This window comes from Lutra lutra, chromosome 11 (assembly GCF_902655055.1).
Source record: "Lutra lutra chromosome 11, mLutLut1.2, whole genome shotgun sequence".
In the NCBI taxonomy this organism is placed as follows: domain Eukaryota; kingdom Metazoa; phylum Chordata; class Mammalia; order Carnivora; family Mustelidae; genus Lutra; species Lutra lutra.
Genome location: NC_062288.1, coordinates 26,622,303 through 26,646,904, shown reverse-complemented (window position 1 = coordinate 26,646,904; position 24,602 = coordinate 26,622,303). Strand labels below are relative to the sequence as shown.

Here is a 24,602-nt window from a genome sequence, read left to right as displayed (position 1 = left end):
TTCTCGTTTTGTGTAGTAAGCCCCTGTTCCCTAGGTACACAGAAAAAAACTGAAAATGTTATTTGAAAAACTGATCACATAGCAATAAAGGGAACCTCAATTTATGACGAAAATCATATTTAGGCAAATATTTCATATAAATGTAATTGTCAGATACCCATTATCATGTGTCTTTAAGAATTTCTCCAGCAATAGAGTATTTTAAAAAATGCCAGGTTCCCTACTGTGAAGTAGAAAAACCACATATATATCTGATACAGTTTATAAGAAACATAGTGAAATTTCTCACAAAGATTATGCATTTGTTAGGGATATACATTAATCCAACCTTTTCTACATTTATTGGTGGTATTGATATGTTAGTGTTTGCTCAATTAGAAGTGGAAAAAAAAAAAAAAGGTCTTTTTTCCTCCAAAGACCTAAAAAGTTTCGTGGCCATGTATGGTAATGTGATATTTAGATATATAAAAATATGTATGTGTATGTTTCAGGTTATTATTATGAAATTCCTTCCATTGGAGCAATAAGAATCAATACTCAGGTATGGTTATTAAAAATTTGTTTAAATTATGTTTTCAAAGAAAAAGATGTTTCTTTGCTGCTTTAAATATGCTCAGTTGGAGAAAATAGGTGAAAGTGAAAAAATGATCCATAGTATTGTATTTGTAACAAAATGATGAGTATCATGGTGATGTATTGATTGCTATTTCATTAAAGTTCAAAGTGTTTTCACATATTGAAAACTCAGGTAAAAAACTGTGTATGCTGTTCATCTAAGATGTTAAAAACATCACTGAAAATAAATAAAATGAAAATTTACTAACAGTCTTGTTTCATTTAACTTGAACTTGGTTCTATTTCAGAGACTTAAATTAGTTTCTTCAAGGTACAGGTCCCACAAAGAAAGTTAAGCAATACTTAATCTGGACAAACTATATGGATTCTAACCAGAATTCAGATAACTTCTCAAATAACCGCTGTAGATCTATTTATCTGTTTAAAATAAAACTTTTGACAAGGAGATGATTTTTTTCTATAACCATTTATTTTATTTTATTTTTAATTATTGAATTTTTTTTTCAAATTGTTATTTAAATCCTAGTTAGTTAACATAAAGCGTAATACTGGTTTCAGGAGTAGAATGTAGTGATTCATCATTTACATGTAACACCCCATGTTCATCCCAACAAGTGCCTTCCTTATCCCCATATCACATTTAACCATTCAGTTAAAATATGCCTGTTAAATAACCTTGTAGAGTGAAGCAAATTAATTTAAATGTATATTATTTTCAAGTATTCATAAAAATTTAAAATCATTACTCAACTTTAAACATAACTGAGGATCCACAAAATAGACTAAGTCAAAATTGAACATAAATAACATGGCATCTGTGGAACTGAATACTGACTGTGTTTTATGTTGAAATGAAACAGCAGCTGCACTTCAGTCTGATGTCTTACTTGGCACAAGTATTTCATTTATTTTTTGATATGTTTAAATGTAGCTTTGAATTTCAGCCAAACAATCTGTGATATGAAAGCAAGTATGTGGCTGCTTTATTATTTCACATTTGCGTGATTCCATCCAGTAAATCACAGAGACTTAAATAGTTTAGATTAACATAAAGCAATTCACAAGGAACGTATTTCACTTATCATTGGCTGTACCTCAGAAAAAGAATGTTTTGTTATTAGAAAAAAACTGGGGTAGATATATTATATAAACAACATGAGCTAAATATTGTTGATTCAAAGTATGTAGAGATACCAGTTATGGTCTGTCCAAAATAGGAATTAAATGGTTACATATTTACTCTCTTTGAGTCCATATTTATTTTTACCTCTAGGTAATTTTCTTCTGTAGAGTTATTTTGGTTTTGTTTTTAGTATAGCATTTCCGGTTTTCAACCCCTTACCCTTTTCTTTCTTTTTTTTTCTTAATAGGAATATTTGGATGTTCTGGGTAGACCAATGGTATTAGCAGGAGACAAGGCTAAGCAAGTCCAATGGACAAATGTGTACCTGGATGCACTGGTAAGACACTGGCTGTTCAGCCACAGACCATCCTTAACAAAAGCATGCAGCCATTTCTGCTACCTTCTAGGTGACATTTATCGTTTCCAAAAGTTCTTCTATTGCAACCTTTTTTTGCTAGAATTTAGATAATACACTTAAAAACTTAGACTTGTCTAATCACAAATGTAAAGTGTTACTTTATTTTTTAGGTGATCTGTTATGAATGTGGGATTTCGAACCTCAAATCTTTTTTTTTTTAAAGATTTTTTATTTATTTGACAGATCACAAGTAGGCAGAGAGAGAGGGGGAAGCAGGCTCCCTGCTGAGTGGAGAGCCCGATGTGGGGCTCGATCCCAGGACCCTGAGATCATGACCTGAGCAGAAGGCAGAGGCTTTAACCCACTAAGCCACCCAGGCGCCCCTCGAACCTCAAATCTTGAATTTGTGGCCCTTTCAATAACATTTTGAATTTTTATGTTAAAAAAAAAAAAAACAAACAAAAAACTGGGATGCCTGCGTGGCACAGTCGTTAAGAGTCTGCCTTCAGCTCAGGTCATGATCCCAGGGCCTTAGGATCGAGTCCTGAATCGGGCTCTCTGCTCAGCGGGAAGCCTGTTTTTCCCTCTCCCACTCCCCCTGCTTGTGTTCCCTTTCTCACTGTCTCTCTCTCTCTCTGTCAAATAAATGAATAAAATCTTTAAAAAAAAATAGTATGCTAAAGTCATGTGAATGTATACCTGCTACTGCAGACTTTGAATAAAAATTGGAGGAAAGGTTTTTAAAGTAGACTTCAGCTAGCAGATGCATGTACAGCCTCCCCAACTCAAGCCAGACCCAACAAAGCTCAGAAGTAAATAGGCAAAGAATCTTAGCCTAGTCTGAAGTCATCACAAACCTAATAACCTCTTTGTATATAATCTCTGCTTTCAAATTCAACCCCAGATTTTTATGGAAATAAGCCATTGAAATGATCAAACGTGGTATGATATAACAAAAACATTAAGTTTTCCATTGTATAATGGAAGTTTTAATATAAGTATGCTATGGTATTTCAAAGCAGCGGTGCTCAGTTGGGGGTGATTTTGCCATGCACAGGTCATTTGCATGTATCTATGGATGTCTTCTCTTATTGTGACTAGGATGGGGAGGGCTGGCCTCTGGCATCCCATCGGTAGAGGCCAGGGATTATGTGCTTATAGCAAACGTTGTCCAATACACAGGACGGACCCCTCACTCCATGCATGTGCATACAACAAAGAATCATTCAGCTCAAAAGATCATTAGAGCTTAAGTTCAGAAAACTTGTTTAATGTACGTTTTACTTTTCCTAGTGTTAAAGTTATAAATAGTAAATAACATACTTAAGATTTATTCATATGCTTAATCTTGATGAGAGGACTTTATTGATGATTTGATTAATGTAATATATCAGGGAGAACCAAAATATTGAGCCCTGAAAAGTAAATGCTGATTCAATAACCCTTTCTCCTACTTGGAGTACAATTATATGCTGATACTACTTCTCTGAATGCAGTGATGACCCCAAAGGGCAAAATGCAATCCATTTAGAATTACTTATCATTTGGTTCTTGTAAAATAAACATATACAGGAAGTTGGAAGAAAAATAGGCACTATTAACAGCAGCTTTGCATGCTAAGAAAGATAAAGTGAAGCTTGCTTACCTCAAGTCCTAACTAAAATTACCATCCAGTGTTCCAGTGTTCCTTCTTGACATCACATATTTATTTAAGGTCACATGGTCATCTAGGCTATGGTCAAAATGCTTCATTTTTCCGAATCCATCACAGGACAGGGTATGATAGGAGGAGTCAATAATTATGCCTTGTAGGATTTCCTATGACCAGAAGTTCATTAACCAGCAGTCTGCATTGTTGGTAAGCTTCTTACTGATAGCACAAATGACGTTAGGGAGAGATTTTTGGTTCTAAATGTGCTGTTCAATAAGCTGAAACTAAATGTAAAACAAGAAAAAAAAAATAGGAGTCACAGGAATTGGCCAGCCAGTGGACACATAGAGCATTCTTTTACTAACTTGAGAATGAAAAGTGAGTGTCTTATATTTCTAATTACATGTGTATAATCTCTGCATGTCGAAGATTCACAGTATATGCTGCTCAGTGCATGCCGGTTACATTAAAAAAAAAAAAAGAAAGTAAATATTCCAAGACCTATACCAAGGCAAAAATGTAATAAACATAATGAGAACAATGAGAAGAACTCTGGCAATTCAGAAGAAAAAAAAGCTGTATATTTGGGGATGGTGTAGGGTGAGCTTAAACAGTTGGTGATAGTTTAGCTGAACTTTAGAGTTCAGGTGAGGTTTCTGCAGTTGGTGGGGAGCAGTGAACCCACACAAAAAGGGTGCGGTATGATCAGGCAGGTGCTGGGTATGTTGGAAAAATGCTACCTCGGTCACTTGGAGGTAAGAACAGAAACAAGACTGTGATGGTTCATTTTATTTGGGAGATAAAATAAGGTTCTTTGGACAAAAAGAAAGGTGAAAAGAGTTGGAATCAAGAAAATAAAAATATCACATAAATTCTTGGAGAGCAGAAATCTTATTTCTCTTTTTTGTCCTCTAGAGACTGGCACAGTGTCTAGGAATAGAGTATAATTTTTTTGTCCTCTTAGTAAATGAGAGACAAAATAGAAATTGGGCACCAATGAGTTCATCAGTGATGTTGTCTCCTTTGTTAGAAGTCTAGTATCTTATTTTAGGGCAGATATTACCATATTTAGAAGCAAATTACCATCCTCTGTATAAATGCAAATGTGAGTGCTGATTGTCTCCATATATACTTTATCGTATATCATTCTAGCATTTTAAAAGCTGTGCATATACGTTGTAACTCAAATAATAATTTCTCCGAAAGGAATATTTACAGAATTATGTTTTGGAAACAAGTTGTATGAATTATCTATAATCTGACTTTATTGAGGTGGAAAATTTTCATTGCGAATGTGAACTTGCATATTTAACTAAGGCTGTTTCCATTGTTGAATATTCTGGCTTACAACTCAATCGAGAGCCACCGTGTGTATCATCGTGCACCAATTATGTGTAGCTGTTTTCTTAATTGTGTTTGTCCCAAACAGTTTGGTATCTTGTTATACTAAAAGCCTCTGTGTGATTGTCCTTCATTAATTCGGTTCCCATTGTTTTTGGGCTTCCCACATGATTATGAACTATTGCCCAAGACATTTTCTCCTCGAAGCCATGCTGTTTCTGGAATTAGAACAAGGGTCATGAGATGTTGATTTGGGGTTGTTATTCACAAGAAGATTATTAACATTTTCTCAGCCTAGCAAATTTGAAATTTTAAGTGGTAATTTTTAAACCATTTTAAAGTGTGGCTCTAGGGGCACCTGGGTGGCTCAGTGCCTTCTGCTCAGGTCATGGTCTCAGAGTTCTGGGATCCGGCCCTGCATCGGGCTCTCTGCTCAGCAGGGAGACTTCTTCCTTTCCTCTCTCTGCCTGCCTCTCTGTCTACTTGTGATCTCTCTCTCTGTGTCAAATAAATAAATTAAAAAAATAAATAAAGTGTGGCTCTTTTGAAAATGTAGTTTTGACATGAAATAATGGCAAAACTATATGTAACTGCTATAGATAGCAGTAATAAAAGAAAAAAACTCTGACCTGAAAATCGGTAAATTTCCACCACTCTCCTTGGATTCATTTAATATCTGAAATTATGTCCATTCTGATTAACACTAGGTCATTATTTTTGTTCATGTGTATTTTGCTTCATGACCAGACTGTTGGATTTGATGCTTACAGTTAGCTACATTATTTTACTTTGTCAAAAAGTACTATTTGTTTTGGAGGGTATTTAGAAGCATTATTTCATCTTTAGAACAGCGTAGTATTTACCTAGACTGTTGCAGAAACGCAGTATTGATAATGTGTTTCTTCTGTTTATCCTGCTCTACATCTGTGATGTAGCATGAAGCCTTTGGCTTAGGGCATGAAAAAATTAAGAATGAAGCTAGCAAAAGGAAGGCAAATAAATCCTATGAAACAGTATTTTATTATCACCCTGCTTATGGAATCCTATAATGTCAGGTAAAGTGTCACTGTGAACAGAAGGGTGGAAGGGCAGGGTGACTGAAATATTTAGTGTCCTTTGATTTTTTTTTTTTTTAAGTTATTTGCAGTGCTCTCTTGGGCTATTATTTTAGATGTTGCATACTTCAGTAGCTGCCTAATCGATTCTGATTATTTCCCAGACTTTTTCATTGACGTTTTAAAGAAAATAAAAATAGAATTTTTTTAAAAAGCTTTCAAAATGCCTTAATAATTCTTTGTGTCTCTTTATAATGTAACCATAAAATCCAGAGTCAGTCAGATACCAGAGACTAATGCAGAATGACAAAGTTTAAATTGTAATTCTAATTTGCCTTTTCTTTCTGAATCTATTTTTAGGAACTAGGACTTGTCATTACTGGAACTCTTCCGGTCTTCAACATAACAGGCCAAGTTGAAAATAAGACAAACTTAAAGGTTAAAAGTTAATTGATAAAATTAATAATAATAAATGATAAATGGTGACATTGAAGCTGAGTGTGGATAAGATATTTCTATAAGGAAATACATACAAAGTAACTGTCTTGTGAGACCAGAAGTAAGAGGGAACAGCTGCCTATGTGATAACCACCTGGGAAAAAGGAAATGCAGGTCAAGTTCTCTGTTTCCCCAGAGCCAGGATTCAACTTAACTCTATTTAAGTATGAACTGATGAGAGCACAAGTTCAGACTCTGGGAATAATTACATGATAAATGGGCAATACTATGGTATCCCCCCCCACTTTTTTTAATGTGTCTGAGATATCCTTGTAGCTCAGAAAGAAAAACCCCAAGAACAAAAACCATGGTGATGTTTGTAGCCAGTGTATAGAGGTATATTTATTGAATCATTCCTCCTCCAATTCCCATTCAACCAATATTTTTTAAGCATCACATAAGTGTCTGATTTAAAATGGATAATTCTCCATTTTTTTCTACTTTTTAAGATTCAAGAAAAATACTACATGAATTTCTTAGCAGTGTTGATTTCTGGAGCACTGGTAATATTAGTGCAATAAGATGCTACCAACTTAAGGTTCTGAAAAATCTATATCTTGTATTTGCTAAATTCCATTCCTTATTTTTCAAATACTCCTGATTTTGAAGTAGTGTTGCATTCCTGTTTCTTAGCTTGCATCAGAAAGAATTTAGGATTGCAGGAAAAATTCAGATTTTTTTTTAATACTAAATACTGATTTTATGGTTTGCTTGACATTCCAGATTAGAGGGAAATTTATTTCCGGTTTATGGCATAATGAAATCTTCTGCACTTACTCTTCTTTGTTAGTTATTATAAATTTCAGTTGAACTCTTTCTCTTTTAATACTGTGGCCATCAAAAACACTAGTTATTCCTCTTTGGGAAACCATTATTATTAAATATCTGTGGGATCTAAATCAATCCATAGAAGAGTAATTGTCTAACTCTCAGATGGACCATGTAAGGAATTGCTTTAATTAGGAACTCTTGTTTAGAGTAGGATTGGTCCCTAGCAAAAGAATATGATTGTTGACAAAACTTTCTCACTCTCTGTGTACCTATACAAAATTCACAGAGTTCTCATAATAACTGTTGAGTGGATTTTATAATTTTCTTTGTAACATTTTATTTTGTAATTTACGTAATTCTATTTAAAACAAAAATTCACGATTCTAAATTTTAACACCATTTTCATCTTTAACGTCCCGGGGAAGATTATGATAGCAGTTTGCCACCTAGCCCTGTTGACTTGGAACTAAAGTTTTGATGCCCATTGTTTCATATTTAGAAGTTACCGGCACTGAGAAACAGGGTCTTGAGGGTTTCTGCTGTTTTATTACAATGAGGTCACATACTTTTCAGGATAGGTACAGTCAACAACCAAAAAAAAAAAAAAAAAAATCCATTGTTTTCTCATTTCACGTTACCTAATATCTTCAGGCCGGACATTTTTGTGATGTTTTAATCACAGTATACCACAGTCACTAAGTACTCTCTCATATATAACTACAACTGACTATACAGAGTAATTAAAATAAATAATAGAGATAACGAGTACAAGCAGAGGCATCAAAGAAAAATTTCCTATTTTTTCTATTTTAGCTGCACTTATCAAGATATCATTTTTTATTTTTTTATTTTTTTTTATTTATTTTTTATTTTTTATCAAGATGTCATTTTTTAAAGTGAAATGATAATCATAAAGTTGTGGGTGAGAATCATTGTAGACTGATACCAAAAAGTGTCTTACCCTTATTATGTTTTAGTTAGTATGGAATACAACTTGTCAAGCAAAGGATGAGCGTATGTAGCAATTGTGTAGAAATATATGTGTTTTGAGTATAAAATACACTTCCTTTTTGCTATTTCATTAATAGAACCAGCTGATTCTTGGTGTGATGGGAGTTGATGTGTCTTTGGAAGATATTAAACGACTAACACCACGTTTTACAGTAAGATGAAATTTACTTTTTGGGTATCTTTTTCATTTTAGAGCTTTGTACTAATTTAGCTTGTCTATAAAGTATTTAAGTAATTCTCAAAAATCATGTGCAGTTAACTTCATGAAAGAGCTAAATGTTAAAAAGGATCTTAAATTATAAAGATACCATGTTATCTTTCCTCGTGCTTTAAAATGTATTAAAGATTTTTTTCTTTTAAAGAATGTGATTTCTGATTGTGATTCAGACATCTTGAAAGTTTTGTTTTTTGTTTTTTGTTTTTTCCCAGCTGTGCCCCAATGGCTATTATTTTGCAATTGATCCTAATGGTTATGTTTTATTACACCCAAATCTTCAGCCAAAGGTATGTATATAATATGTTTATAGTGACTTATGCAATTCTGTAAAATTAATAGTTAGTGTTAAACTCACTACACAGGACTACATATAAAAGAATGTTATATCTATAATGTTAATGGATGACAAGACCACAGTTTATAGTATATGAAAGTGTGAAAGCAGGTCTCATTTTTCTCTTAGCAATTCAGCTATCCCATATTTCTATCGAATATTTGACTAACCAGTATTCACACCTCAGAGACCGCCATTATCGCCCCTGCCTGAGTTCACACATCCCACTTGGGATTGTCATTAAGGCGGGAAGGTAGTGAGGAGATTGCCCCAGATGGGTGTGAACCTGATAAGTGTAAGTAATGTTCCTCTGTGCTCAGGCCACAGGTTCCAACACCCTTTGTTCTGGTAATTATCTCTCCTTTTCATTTCCCAGAGGGCTTTTCTTTCTACTTTTGGACAGGCTTATAAAACTATGAATGAAAATCAGTTAAGTAAAACTCCACAGGATGGGCTTCAGAAATGAGCCAGGTGGTGGGTATTAAGGAGGGCACGTATCGCATGGAGCACTGGGTTTGGTGCATAAACAATGAATGCTAGAACACTGAAGAAAAAAAAAAAGAAAGAAATGGGAAGTGTTTATTCATCAGGGAGTTGTGCAGAAGGGATAAAATTCCATAGATAAACCATTTTATCCTAATCTTTATGCCAAGATATAAATATTTTCCTACATGTCTCCTCCAACTTATTTTACTTTCTATTAGTGCTTCACAGGTGGGGTGAATATATATTTATCTAGAAGCAGAAAGTGGCACAACCTTCCTATATTACGTTGTTGTAATTTATAAGCATCTTCAAGATACTGTTTAACTTTGAAGATAATTCTGAAGATACTTTGACCCATGCTGGAGGGAAATACATTGGAATTTAGGCTTACTACCTTCTTTCCCTCAGCCACGGGAATTTGATGTTCGTGGTATTTTAGGGCATACAGAAGGAGGTGCATAAACACATACATTTAATATTGAGTCATTTAAATATTCCAGTCAATGATAATTAAGAACCACTGAAATTGAATACAAAACCATACTAAGTGATTACAATAAATGGTGTCAATTTTAATTCTACTTTGGAAGGTCCATATAAAATCCATCGTGATGTAAATATTAGCTAATCAAATGTAGCTCCTGATCACCCTGCATTATTTCTCAGTGGCTTTTTTAAAATTATAAATGTAGTATAGGCATTTTCCCCATTATTATGAATCCTATCACAGCTCTTTATAAACATGTCTATTGAGTTCTTCTTAATAAAGTTATTTATGATTAGCTAAACAGTCCGTGATTTTGTCACAGTTGAAAATTTCTATCTTTCTAAATCATTCTTAAGATTTTTTAAAAATTTGCAATATTATTCTTTGGTCTTTGTATATCCAGTATATTTTCAATTATATTTCCACAACTGAAGTGATTTAAAAGCAGTAACAGTATTATGTGCTGAAGGGTGTGAAGGATCCCCGTTTTTATGATGGTAGGTCTTAACCCCTTCCCCCAAAGGAACTTTATTATTTAGACAAAAAAATAAAGAATAATGAGAATAATGCACATATGATATATAGATATAAATCTATCACTTAGAGGCAGTAATTTGAAAAGCGTTTTCCCCTTCTATACACTCTACTAATAACCAGTATTTATGGAGAAATTTTTTTTTTTTACTCTTTGATGTTAACATACATTTGGCTCAGATTTGGAATAATTTACTAAAACTCATAAAATTACAATGAGAATATAAATTCTATAGAAACCCTTATTATAGCCCAAGTGATTTTTCTTCAAGAGTATGTCAGCTTTTCATATTTTTTTTTTTAAGATTTTATTTATTTATTTGACAGAGAGAAATCACAAGTAGGCAGAGAGGCAGGCAGAGAGTGAGGAGGAAGCAGGCTCCCTGCTGAGCAGAAAGCCCGATGTGGGGCTTGAACCCAGGACCTGGGATCATGACCTGAGCCGAAGGCAGCGGCTTAACCCGTAGAAATAAAGGAAGATAATGCTCTGCTTCTGTAGTATCCCTTATTATTTAACAAGGTCAAAGTTTAGTGTTATTACAAGTATTCTTTGCTGAGCGCCTTGTGTTTGCTTCCTGAAACTATAATCTTAAATTATCAGTATAATTTTGTAGTTTGTAGAAGGCTGTATGAATATCCTTTAAAAAGACTTGGTAACAGGAAATAAAGTAGCTATAAAACTTTGTTTATCTAATTTTCTAAGGAATACTATTTCTCAGAGCATACTGTCTCTATCGTGACCACATTTTAACAAATACTGGATTATGTATACTGCTTTGTTTCCAAATGCATTTTAAATTTCTTCCATTTTGTTTCATGGAAATAACCAGATCAGGTATACTTACTAGATACCTAATTTTGGTCAATCCTAAGAAATATTTATTGTATAGGAAATTGGACATAATATTTTATTTTTTAGAAGTCAATATTTTAGAATTCAATATTTAAAATGAGTCTACAAAAATTATAAAAAATAGAATACATTTTACAGTGTTAAGATTAAATTCTCCTTTAGTTCCATGGATAAAACATTTGGTAACACTTCAGAAAACAAGGCACAAATTTTAGGGGTTTAATATTAACACTTTTCAATATCCTATAATATTTATATTTGAACACATTTGAATCATGTAAATTCTAAAATTTGCTTTTTTTTTTTTCTTTTAATCAGCATAAAAGTTATCTGAGGCAAACTATCTTTCTCACTTCCCAAATATGTATTTCTTTGGAGGAAAAAAAATGGAAAATAAGGAGTCATTTTGCTAAACATTTTTTTGAGTATTTCTACTAGCATAAAATTTTTTATTCACCACAAATATTTTTAAACTTTCATTTTATTTGTTGACTCATCATGGACTCTGTGGTATCTCTTTCTGATCAAGGAACTATCTCATAAAATTGACTGTAGGGTAGAAGCCTTACCTGTGTTGATATGTAGCACGATGAATTACCATCTTTCTGTTGCTTCAGCCTATTGGTGTAGGTATACCAACAATTAATTTAAGAAAAAGGAGACCCAATGTTCAGGTAACTGTGAATGAAGTTAGCAGTGGCTTCAAATTTGCTAAATCAGAGTTGAGATTAAGCTTCTCTTCCTAAAAGCATATGATTAATGCTGCTTTTCCTGACCTCAAGCTTCCAGAGCATGAGTTGGAGATGAGCATCATTCCTCAATAAACTGGAGCAAAAATGTTATTAATGATGGCAGAGGGTATGCATTTGCTAACTCAAGATTGCTGGCAAACTATGTAATTCATTAATCAGAGCAATCATAATGAGATGGCCTCTAAAAATAAATTTGTTATTAAATATTGTGACATTAGTGTCAAATCCATGTAATCCTAACAATGGTTTGCAAAATTAACTTCTAAGTGGAAATAAAAATGCAACTCTGATGGGGTAGTTTCTATAAATCATAAAATTTAAGCCAAATTTCTTTGTATTTCTAAAGTGTATTTGGGGATTAGAGGTTAGAAAAATTTCCCTTAAGCTAACTAACATGTCCAGAATTGCAAATAAAGGTGCATTTTTATTGCCTAACAGGCTCATGGCAAAATCTTTTCTCTTTTGTCAGCAAAATTTAAATGTTATTTTATGTACGCATATTTCTATAGTTACACTAAAAATCATCAGAAAGGATACTTCTCCAGTTTAGTGCAGTATAGTAAGGGAATTAGTACAGTAAGACAATTTCAGAATTCTAAAGGAAGTTCAGTGTGACTTAATGTTTTACATATAAGTCTGTCATTGCTTTAAAATAAAATTAATGATATAGTGGAGATGTAGTATGATAGTAAGAAGAGATTATTAAGCTGTGAACTAGTAAAACAGAATTTTACGTTAGTTGTACTTACAGCTAATACTGTATCTTTGAGGAGTTCATTAAACCCCATCTTACTTTAATTTCTTAACCTGAAAAGCAGGAGGATTGAACTAAGAATAATTGTTTCTTTTTATCCTACATTGTATGTTCCCCCAGGAAATTAAATATACATGTTGATCTCCAGCTCCCTCTCCTGCAAATTCTGATTTAATATGCCCAGGGATGGGACCCAGGTTAATGAATAGTGTTTCAAGTTTTCCAGGTTGTTCTCAAGTGCAGAGACCCTTCTGGTTTCTTGTAGCTCTAGAATTCTGTGCATTCTTATCTTCATGTTGTTGTATCAGTCTTCATATCTTTTATGATAACTGTAGAGGTTAAAATTTTATTTATGTCTTACCTTGATTTATTCAGTTGTTTTATATTACTCTCCTTGCATGCTTCTTTTTGTGTATTCAATGACACTTTTTACATTCATGTCATTTTAGTGAATTTTCATTTTTATTGTACTTTCAAATATTGCATGTAAATATTAGGATATAATTTGAAAATAAACAACCTAAAAAAATGGTTTGTTTTATTTTCCTTTTCCTTCTAAGGAAAGCTGAAATGGCAAATTGGTGACCACACAAGATTTTTTAATTTGGAAAAATATTATTTGAAGTAGATAGTAATTTTCATAATACTAGCTATTATGTATTTCCATTTAAAATTTGTGTAAAAGCCTACTTTAGTTCTACAAATGATGTTGTTTTTATGTCAGCTGATGTTAAAATTTTGTACATGAGGAATGTTAGATATTAAAATACCAAACAAAAGCATTGGGACAGAAGGGACTTGATTCCCTTCTTGGGAATCAAGACTTGCTTGGTGCTTTTTTTTACTAGAAGATTCTACTTCCAGGTTTTTCAATCACTGTGCCTGTCATTGGTCTTTTAAAAAATGGTCAGCTAGCTTGCCATTTAAAAAGTACAAGTTATGCATGACATTTTGCTTTTATGATTTCATTCTCTTCTCTGTGTCTTTATATGTTGGATTGGGACATGATCTTCATATTGCCAATTCTTCCTGATAATGCCTCCTCCATGCATGCTGTTTGGGTCTGGTCATGCTATGCATTATCCATTGCATGTAAGATAATATTCTCATTTATGTTTATATTTTATCATTTTGATTATCTTGACTTTGTTTTGCAGTGAGTGTGTTAAATTTTTAATGCTGTTATGGTGTTGTGTGAAGATGATTTAATTCAGGGGACTTTAAAGAAGCAATTCTGAATAATATTGTCCACTTTAGAGTATCCTTTTGCTAGTGACTTCCTTGGTTTGGTATTTTAAGTAAAGAATTATAATTACTTTTGGTATTGATTTTTATTTTCTCCTTATGAAATATGCTACATTTTCAATGAGTATTTCTTCTGAGGCAATATGTTGTTGTCCAAACAGTGGTCAGTATTATCACCCTATTAAACAATCTAATACTCCTTTTCAGTATTCTAGACCCTCTGACTCCAGATATCAAGCTCATGAGCAGTGAATATTTTTTTAATAAAAGTGCCAGACACAGTTGAGATTGTTTTTTCATTTGCCTTTAAGAGTACCCATTCACCAAAACATGGGAATCATAAACTTTGATTATTTAAATAGAGTTATTCCTTGAAGGAAGGCATTTTTTTTCTCAATTATAAAATAAACATGTGCCATATATAATGTCATTCAGCGTTTGAAATAAGTGTTTAGTTTTAACACATTTTTAATTACTATTATTGTTTTAAGACTATTATAGTCTTCCTAAAACTGTTTAAAATAGTGATACTCTGGTTCATTTGGTGGTTTAAGAAAATTAAAAATTTTTAAAAAAATAATGATAATCTGAACATGTTTTGGAAGAGCCCGTGATGCTGAGATCATTAAAATTCCAGTGACCTTGCGCTAATACAGAGTAATTTGTATTTTTTACTTCTATCTCATTAAATACCACATTGTGGTGGTATTTATTTTAGTAAACATTAAAAACCCAGTTTCTAAAATTAAGTAGTTGTAAAACTGTGGACGCCTGTTAGGACTGTATTATTGTAATAAACTTTGATATTCTTTTACGGCATGTTCTATTACTTAGCGGTGTTATAAGAGCCTCAGTGTATTTTTGTTTATCAAATAATTGAATAAGTTCATTTTATGATTGAGAAAGTTTTTTAAACGTCATCTGAGGTGAATTTGCCAGGCTAACAGTTTTATTTGATATATTTATGTAAATAAAGAGTCTGCCTTGTTCCCCAGTTAATTGTCCTTATTATTGCACACCAGCAAGAAGAAGCAGTAGGAGATATAAAGCAGGAGACCGTATTTAGTGAACCCAAGGGTTGTTATTTTAGTTAGATTTTAATTACAATAGCTTATCTTTATTCAAGTGCTTGTGACTTGACCACAAATTTTATCTTATAAGGTTTATTTGACTTGCTAAAATATGTCACATTTCTGAGATTCCAATATATGAAGTAAACTTGGATTTTTTTAATGCTTCTTAAGAATATGCTTAGAAGAGTTAGTTTCACATAGCAAATTCAAATGTAGTTTTTAAAAGATTTTTCCCTCATATTATTTCTTTTTATAGAATATAAAGAGTGTGAATTACTCTTATGTTGCCCGGTCTAACTGCCAAATATGTTATCCAGATGGGTTTATTTTGCTCCTTTCCAATCCTAATTAAAGGAAAGAAAGTTGTGAGTAGACCTTCAACTGTCCAGTTCTCACAGAACTTGTAATTACAAATGCAGTATCTAACACAGCACTCAAAATGAAACTGTCTTTGGTTGGTGGCAAATTAAAATTTTCCTGCTGCACCTAAAGCTCAAATCCCTAGCCTACTTATTGTTACTTTAAAATATATGTATAGGAAACCGTATATGTTTATGTAGCTATTTAATATACCTTAGGTAAGTAACATCTATGGAATTATTTTCACATTTGAATATACACTAAATTATTTATATATAACATCTTTTTATAAGGTTGTATATGCTTAATTATTATTATTTTCTGTGTAGAACCCCAAATCTCAGGAGCCAGTAACTTTGGATTTCCTTGATGCAGAATTAGAGAATGACATTAAGGTGGAGGTGAGTGAACGCCTGAGTAGTGTTCTCGGGCCCGATGCCAAGGCTCATCAGTCCCACAGTACCCGTTGAACAGCTTCAGTGTATTAGCTTCTCTCCTAGGTACTACGTACACAGTGATGAATGTTCTTTGTCTTTAAAATATCTAGATCCTGGGTTCTCTCATCCAAACGGTCATATGGAAAGGAATCAATATTTTAATTTAGGTGTGACATTAGTTTGTTCCTTTCTCATTCCATGTGTAGAGATGTTTCAGTATTTCAGTACAAATGTAACTTGTAAATTTCAGTACACAACATAGAGATTGAGGACATTGCTGTAGAGTTGGAAGAAAAGTTGGAGGGCATCTAACCACCCAAAAAGCAACCTGAGGAGAAAACCTGCCATGTTTGTCTTAGTACCCTTGACCCAGAAATTTCTATTTTATTTCAAAACCAAAATTGCATGTCATTTCCTCTGAGAGGATCTTCTATAATAATGAGGATAATAATTAAAAATAACAATATTTATTAAGTACATAATATGGGTCAGTCATAGATTCTCAAGAGCCTTTGAAGTAAGTACTGTCATTATATGATCATTATTTGTCATACTGATGGTATGTTTTAAGTCCAGAGGGTTAAAAAGCCTGTATCCAGCTACTCAGCCAGGAAGTAGCAGGACTGGCATTTGAACCAGGCTCTTGCGCTTCAGAGCAAAGATTTCTTCTAGAATTTGTCAGAGAGTGTCTTAATATGCACTTGCTTTACGGCATTTTCCACATTGACTCTCTCATTGTAGAACAACAGAATTTAATTATTATTACTACCCCAGGCCAAGGCTAGTGCTGGGATGTCTTAGGTGTTTAATGAATGTTTGTTATAAATTATTTCAAAATGAGAGAGCAGGATCATGTAATGTTGCAGAGTGTGGTCTTTGGACCCTCATGCCATGGGGTGACGGTAATAATACTATCTAACCTGTTACGGCTCCGTTTCCCCTCTGTCAGTCCCATAAAGTAATTGCCCATTCTTTCATTAACATTTAAAAAATTAATGATGAGACTCTGAAAAACAATCTGAGGGTTTTGAAGGGGCGGGAGGTGGGAGGTTGGGGGAACCAGGTGGTGGGTATTAGAGAGGGCACTGATTGCATGGAGCACCGGGTGTGGTGCAAAAACAATGAATACTGTTATGCTGAAAAGAAATAAAAAATTTAAAAAAATTAATGATGAGGATACTTAATTAAGGATGCCTCTATTATTATGACTATAATGGGATAACTTTTAAAAAGAATATGCCCAAAGACAACTACCACTACTAGTATAACCACCCTACTATTTTTATTCAGTCTCTTCTAAAACAAGGTATAAAGCTTAAGAAACCAGTACTTTAATAATCACACTTTGGTAATCAACTGAATACTTGCAACAAAGCGATTATTTCCTCTTCCTGTAGATTCGAAATAAAATGATCGATGGAGAGAGTGGAGAAAAAACATTTAGAACTCTGGTTAAATCTCAAGATGAGGTAAGAATTGAGTCAGGCTTACTCTTAAGTAAAATGTATAGATCAATAATGATATTGGTAGTTTGTCCTTCCTGTTAAAGCAGTATTTATAAAACAGATGTCTCAAGTAAATACATGTTTTTAAGACTTTCTTTGCTGAAGGATATTTTAAATATATTTTAAACTCTTTAATATTTGTTAAACATTTTGCTTTATGTTTCTTGATGTTGTTTTACATTTTATCAACACTATGTTCTTGAAAATTATATTTTAGGTCTCATTTTTTATCATCATAGAAAACAGAGCACCCAATTTAAGGTTGTGCCATCTTCTCTTAGGGCATTTCAGTCATATGCAAAATTGAAGTTAATATTTAAAACTGTATGCATTAAGTGATCTGTGCATGCACATGTTCTACTTGTTGAGTTTCATATATTATTTTTGTTGTTGTTGTTATTTGTCTACTTTTGTTTGGCTTATCTTCCTTCACTATTTATGCACTTTATAATTCTTTGCATTTAAATCTGAAATTAAATCAAGGGGTAGCACAACTATACCCGTAAATTACTGGAACAGATATGTAATACACATATTGTTTTACATTGATGTAGAAGAACTGTACAAGAGCAGTGTGTCTATCCATTATCAGTCGTATGTGGAGTAAATACACAGACATTAATATATTTGAATATTTGAAAAATACACAGAATCCAGAGGCTTTGGAGCCTGGAAATTTAAGTGTTTTTGTTTAACTTCTATCCTTTCCCTCACAGTGCCATCATTTTAAATGTAAACATTTCTTTTGACTTCCTCAGCAGATCTTTCTCTAAGATGGGAGCTAGGATCCAAATAGGATCCTCCATTAGCACTTGGCTTTTCTCACTTAATATCATTAGGAGTCCCCATTACCAGAAGACAGGAGGAGGTATATATCAATTTCAGTCATTGTTGAAACTTCAGTTCTCTTTCCTTAGACTGTAGCCATGTTCTTTACCCATCCTCTCTTTGAGGAAAGATGTAAAGCATTAAGCAGTTCTGCTGACTTTTCCATGTTGTTCTGCCAAGAACTCTTTGCCCTGCACATTCTTTCCTCAACTTATAAATTAATTTTGTTTATATTAAGTCACATTGATGTTTTCCTCCTTTAGTTTACCATAAATTCCTCTAACCAATATGTAGACTTTTCTTATTAACCATCTAACCACTTTCAGACTTTTCTTATTAATAATATTGAAAGAAAATATTATCTTGTATGTTTACTTTTTTAATCTGATATACTGTTTTTAACTTGCTGAACATCACTAATTTGACATTTTTTTTTAAAGATTTTATTTATCTTTTATTTATTTGGCAGACAGAGATCACAAGTAGGCAGAGAGGCAGGCAGAGAGAGAGATAGGAGGAAGCAGGCTCCCTTCTAAGCAGAGAGCCCGATGCGGGGCTCGATCCCAAGACCCTGGGATCATGACCTGAGCTGAAGGCAGAGGCTTTAACCCACTGAGCCACCCAGGCGCCCTTTGACATTTTTTTTATGAGTGGTATGAAATACATGAACATTATTTATTTATTTATTTATTTTTAAGAATCTCACTAGTCCAAAAACCTCCTCATCAGTTCCTGTTCTCCCTCCCTCCATCCTCCACACACGTAAACCAGAGGAATATTTGATGAATAAAGCAACATGTATGATTGCTTTAAAATGAATTTGGCATCATACATTTCCTTCATCCTGTCAATTTAGATTTTTTGGAAGATTTACATATTTTTATTTCATTAATAAATTGTAGAACAGAATAGTATTTTGTCCAGGGGTTGATTAAATTAGACAGTGATTGTAAAGTGCTTAGTGTATTGCCTAAAACGAAGTAACATATCAGTGAAGATTGTTGTTCTATGAGGATGATAAAGCTGGAGAGAACTAGAAAAATATGAAAATGTATATATGCCATCACCATACCTAATGAAAGAAAGAATGATAATTTCTTTACTAGTATTCGGTAGCGACATATGAAGAATTCTGTATCCATCAAGGTGTTGAGCTCTGGTGGATATAGTTGTTTTTCTGACCCTCACTGGTACAAAGTAATTAGTTTCTTATGATAAATACTATAACAATGGCTTAATAAGAACAGTAATACGCTAACCATATGTTTGGATCTAGAAACAGTGCGTTAACTTCCTGAGATTACCAATTTCTCACAAACACACTCTAGTATGAAAATATCTGAGGCTTATCTAATATATCCTGGTCCTATTTTAATAATTTAAAATTTGTTTTTTAGAAAATGTTTTCAAAGGTTTGAAGTTAATAATTCAACATGAATTACTAAGATTTTGCACTTGGAAATCTTTAAAAGTCATGTGCAGGTATTTATTTTTGTCCTAAAATTTTGCTTTACTCGCATGCATATGCACACACACACGCACACACGCACGCGCACACACACACCCGTAACAGTTAATAAATGTAGAATAGATCATTTGTGAGGGAGGGTATTGAATGACCACAGAATTTATAAATAAATTTTAGTGTTCTGCTTTTCATATAAGTTCACGTAGGTTTTATAATGCGGTAACAACCATATCAAAACTTTTGTTGTAGAGGTACATTGACAAAGGAAACAGGACATACACATGGACTCCTGTGAATGGCACAGATTACAGGTAACTAATTAGATTTACATATGCATTGTATACAAGAGTTTTCTGTTGAGTGTCTTTCACCTATTTCTAGTAGCAATTTTTGCAGTAAATAAATATTAAGTCCTTGCATTTTTAGAAACTATTTTCATTATAATTAAAACAGAAAAGTTATTATTTCCAGTGTAAAAATGTATTAAAATTATAGCTCTGATTTTCAAAATGGAAAAGATGGAAAAAAGCTAGGATTATAAAATTTAGAAATGAAAACCTGCGTGATATAAATCCATTTGATCATTTTGCATATCTATGTTAGCAATAATTAATGTCGACAAAACCCCCTAATACTTAGTTTGTAGTTACTGCTTCCACTGATTTCCTCATTTAAATTGTCAGTTAGTTTGCATTGCTTACATTTAGGTAGCAAATTAACTTAAAACTTGTCACATCATAATATGATCTGATATAAAATGCTCAACCGATACAATTTTCCTCCATGCGTGGCAAGTCCGTGATATCCTGAGCACTCCCATGGACAGGGCCTTGGAAAGCTGGACAGACTAATACCCTATAGTGCCTTGAAATTTCTCTCTGCTTCACTCATTGAGCATTTCCTTTGCTTTCTTGGTCTAACTCTTCTCTGAGGTCATAGCTTTCCCTGTGGTCCTATCCCTCATGCTCATAACACTGAGGTTGATAGGAATATTTCCTTCTTGTTACTCATTAGCTCTTCCTCTTCTCTGAAATCCCCATCTCTAAATCTAAGTCATTTTCTTTGCATTCCTGTAGGATTTCACTTTCTGGCTCGCTGTTAATTATTCATTCATGTAGATCACTATTTCTCATGCTATTTTTGACATACCCACACTTTCTTGAAACAAAACAAAATTTATTTCCTAAATCACCTTTAAAAAAGATTTCAAAATGCAAGCTTAAAATTTTTATTATTAGATTTCCCAGATCTAGAATTAGTCTGCCACATTATTGAAAATTTTTGTAAATGCTGGCTCTCCAATTTCTCTATTCAACTCATTCTGAGTTGGTAATAGAGAGTTTGCAGATGGGCCAGGTCCATGGCCCACACTGAAACAGCATGGACATCGATGAGTTTTTTAGTACTTGGACTCTCAGTTTATCTCCTCTTTACTGTGTGGGAAAGTGTTCCCTGCCTTTTTTCTTAGATGAACAAATTCTAAAGTAGAAAAAACTGGATCCCTTTAACCTTGACAATGAGTCAACAATAATGGCAGTCATAATTCTTTAAAATTGTCATTATACCTTGCTTTAAATGTGTTCGTAAAAGTTTCACAAATGTCCCCTACATTCGACCTCTTCCCCTCACACACAGTGATGGGACTGATTGTGGCCAGATTAATACCCCAATTCCGAGTATGTCATTCCTTGTTTTGTTTCCATTTTCCTCCAGGTTAAATTGGGACTTCCAAGTCTGATTTTCTCATCTCACATTTCTCTCCCAGCCCGTGTGCATGTTGTGTCTCTCCCTGTCCTCCCCATACAGTCGCTGCTCTCTGAACGGTCCCAACTTTTCCACTTTGGCATGTTTTCCTCACACATTCCCTACCCAGATGTACCACTTAGGGCCAGATTCGGTCTGTTTTCATTAAAAGTACTTCCCTGAATCGGTGTACAAATAAGTGCACAAGTAACAGTGTAGAGCAAAATAGAACATCTCTGTTGGAGAAGAAAAGGAAATGGCATGATTTGACTTAATGAATGAAGTTCCAAATTTCATTTAGTGATTTTTGTCTTTATAAGCCTTGATGTAATTCAGTTATCACAGTTGAATTATAGTAATTAATTATTTTTACAGACTGCTCTTTTTTTCACGGAGAATTTGATTTTATAGAAACATGATTGAGTTAAATAGGATGTTACATTCCATTTAACTAAGGTAACCATGTGTATGTGAGTCACAAAAACATTGCATGGGCTCTCACATTCACCTGGTGGCTGCTGGCTTTATTAGGCTTTAGTCCTTAGGAGAAAATAAAACAGCCTTGGTCCGCTGGTTTTATATGGGCAGAGACAGCAAACACTGCCCTATGACAACATCGTCGATGCAGAATGTTGGTAAAGATCTTACCTGCTAGATGTTGAAGAAAGAACCATTGCCTAGAGATGCAAGTAAATTAACTGTGACTCTATTTTTCTATAAAATGAAGTATAGCTTTTAATAACAGCCTGAGACGGGCAGGCCAATAAAATATATATTTGATATGTCAGTTTTAAAACTTCTGTTGTGTTCCTCATGAGTTCCAACACTGTTTTTATGGTACATGAGATGTAACCCAAGCTTAGAGAGTGACGCTGGGGCAGCCACATGATATAACGTTATCGGTTTTAATTAGAAGTTTCTCTTAGCGATAAATGCTGATGGAGCAGTAAAAATGTCCTAATTTCCCTTGAGAGGAATTTGTAGGAGACAATCTTCAAATGCTCAGTAATTCTACTCTACATTTTATAAACGGCAAGTGAATCATGAAAGGTCATCTTGCTTTCAGACTAATTGCACTGCTTATTTTAATTTTAATCTCTGCCTCCACTTAAAGGAAGTTACCTATAAAAAGAATGGAGAGATTTTCATTAAATCTACATAACATTTTATTTCTCTGACCTTTTCCCATAAGGACAGTCTATGAATTACTTAATGAAGGAGAAAGATGTGGGAATTGGAGGTAACAAGCATCCACTCATTTTGTTATCTTGACTGCATAATTAAATCGTAGGAAATAAACCTTTTTTCCCCCTCTTTGTAGAGTGAATTTCTATCATATACAGTTGTAAGAAGGAAAACCTGAAGTTTTATTTTTTTTCCCTGTTATGTGTTTTCCAATTAAAAAAAAGAAGTAGATAGTGAGATTACAGTTTGGGCATTCTTCTCAAAAGCCTGGAAAACATGAAACTTGAATGATTTAAAAGATCTGCAAACAGGCAGAAATACTCAGAAGCCTAGAAACACACACCTTTGCTTGTGCATTGTGAAACTTGAGAGCAAATATTAAAAATGAGTGCCGAGTGACTTGTTTGGTTATGTTAATCAAGAGTTGCTTTTTGAAAATACTTAGTTCCCTGGGAATCTTCTTCCGCCCTCATTTTTTGTACCATTAGTTTGTAATTCTCCTTCAGTATTAAAGCATAGTGAAAGTCATTTGCAAGTGTAAATGGAGATAGGGAATAGTAGTTATGTCCTACACAAATACATTAGCCCTTTCAAGGGTAGAAGAATTACATGCAAGCAGTTGTGTTATTTCAAACTGCGTAATAATAAAATATACCAAGGTCTTATATGCTATAAGAACCAATAGGGTGAGCAGGCAGTCTTTCTTAGTGCTGTAAGGGGATCTGAATTTTCTTACCAGCAAACATTAGGGAATTTGCCTCAAGACTATAGTCTTAATGTGGGAGGTCTTTAACCCTCAAAGGGGTATTTTTCAGATGATTTTATGCATCGTGTTGTAGAAATGATAATACTTAACATTTGTAATTTTTAAATAGCGTACATTTGCCGCAGAGCACTCGAACATGGTTTATAATTCATGAAAGAGGGGTATCCAATTAGTATAGTATTTATTTTCTTTAAACCTGACCGTATATTCTCCATCTTTTTCAACACTCCAAGTGTTTCCGTACACGTTCCTGGAAATACAGTACATATGACATTTCTTTCTCAGCTAATTTGCGGGCACCTTTAGTAGCTTATTTTCCTTGTGTCTCTTCTGATTCCCTACAACATAGAGAACTGGAGGACTCTGGATCGCAAGACTGAATAAAGTACTCTATTCGCTGAATGCATTTTCCTGTCATAGTAATATGTCTCTTCTTTCCCATGAGGAAGATCTTTGGATTTTCCATTAACTGGATGTGTCTTTTTTTTTTTTTTTTAAGTTGTTTGTTTGTGTTTATGCTTCTCTTGTTTCTATTGCAGTTTGGCCTTGGTATTACCAACCTACAGTTTTTACTATATAAAAGCCAAAATAGAAGAGACAATAACTCAGGCCAGATGTAAGTACTGTGAAAGTGACCCCAGAGTCTATTTACCTCTTAGCATCAGATGTATAAATTTGTCTAGATTTTAGAATGCCCAAGGCCTATATATTTTAGTAGGTGTTACTACCAAATCTACAGCAATGATTCTAACCCATTCCAAACATGCAAGGAACAAGAAATATTCTACGTGGATAGAATATGAGCAGGTACCCGGTCTCACTGGCATCCCCACCACCCTACCCTGCCTCGCTTTGTGCTCATAGAATCATTGCAGTGCTGTGTTCTCTGTTGCTGTCATTTTAAGGGTCTGCTAGCTGGTGCAAAATGTTTCACATGGTCTCTACTCATGGCACTGTGCTAATAAGGCTTTAACTTTTCTTTTTCTTTCTTTTTTCTTTCTTTTTTTTTTTTTTTTGCATTTGGCTAGAATAATATTGTGCTCCACATCTTCTATTTTGTTTGAATAAGTTAAATTACATTGGTCTTTGGCTTTGGTTTGGCAATTAACTTCCTTCTCATAATCCAAATGAATAATGTCTTCAATAACTCATGGATTATTTTTTAAAAGCATCATTTAGAATGTGGAGTAA

General features: G+C 33.6%; 1 protein-coding gene across 9 annotated transcripts in view; it reads left to right on the top strand.

The window, feature by feature from the left end:
- Positions 1–24,602, top strand: part of CACNA2D1 (calcium voltage-gated channel auxiliary subunit alpha2delta 1) — a 506,784-nt gene that overhangs the window by 437,792 nt on the left and 44,390 nt on the right. For 3 of the 9 annotated variants that reach the window (XM_047694234.1, XM_047694236.1, XM_047694241.1), the window contains exons 14-23: positions 492–541; positions 1,947–2,036; positions 6,465–6,542; positions 8,462–8,536; positions 8,814–8,888; positions 11,913–11,969; positions 15,809–15,880; positions 17,314–17,385; positions 19,967–20,028; positions 23,951–24,027. In XM_047694234.1, the coding sequence (XP_047550190.1) occupies positions 492–541; positions 1,947–2,036; positions 6,465–6,542; positions 8,462–8,536; positions 8,814–8,888; positions 11,913–11,969; positions 15,809–15,880; positions 17,314–17,385; positions 19,967–20,028; positions 23,951–24,027 (708 nt within the window). Of the gene's footprint in view, positions 1–491; positions 542–1,946; positions 2,037–6,464; positions 6,543–8,461; positions 8,537–8,813; positions 8,889–11,912; positions 11,970–15,808; positions 15,881–17,313; positions 17,386–19,966; positions 20,029–23,950; positions 24,028–24,602 lie in introns of those variants that run through there. The other 6 variants (XM_047694238.1, XM_047694240.1, XM_047694237.1 and 3 more) reach the window with 4 other exon arrangements.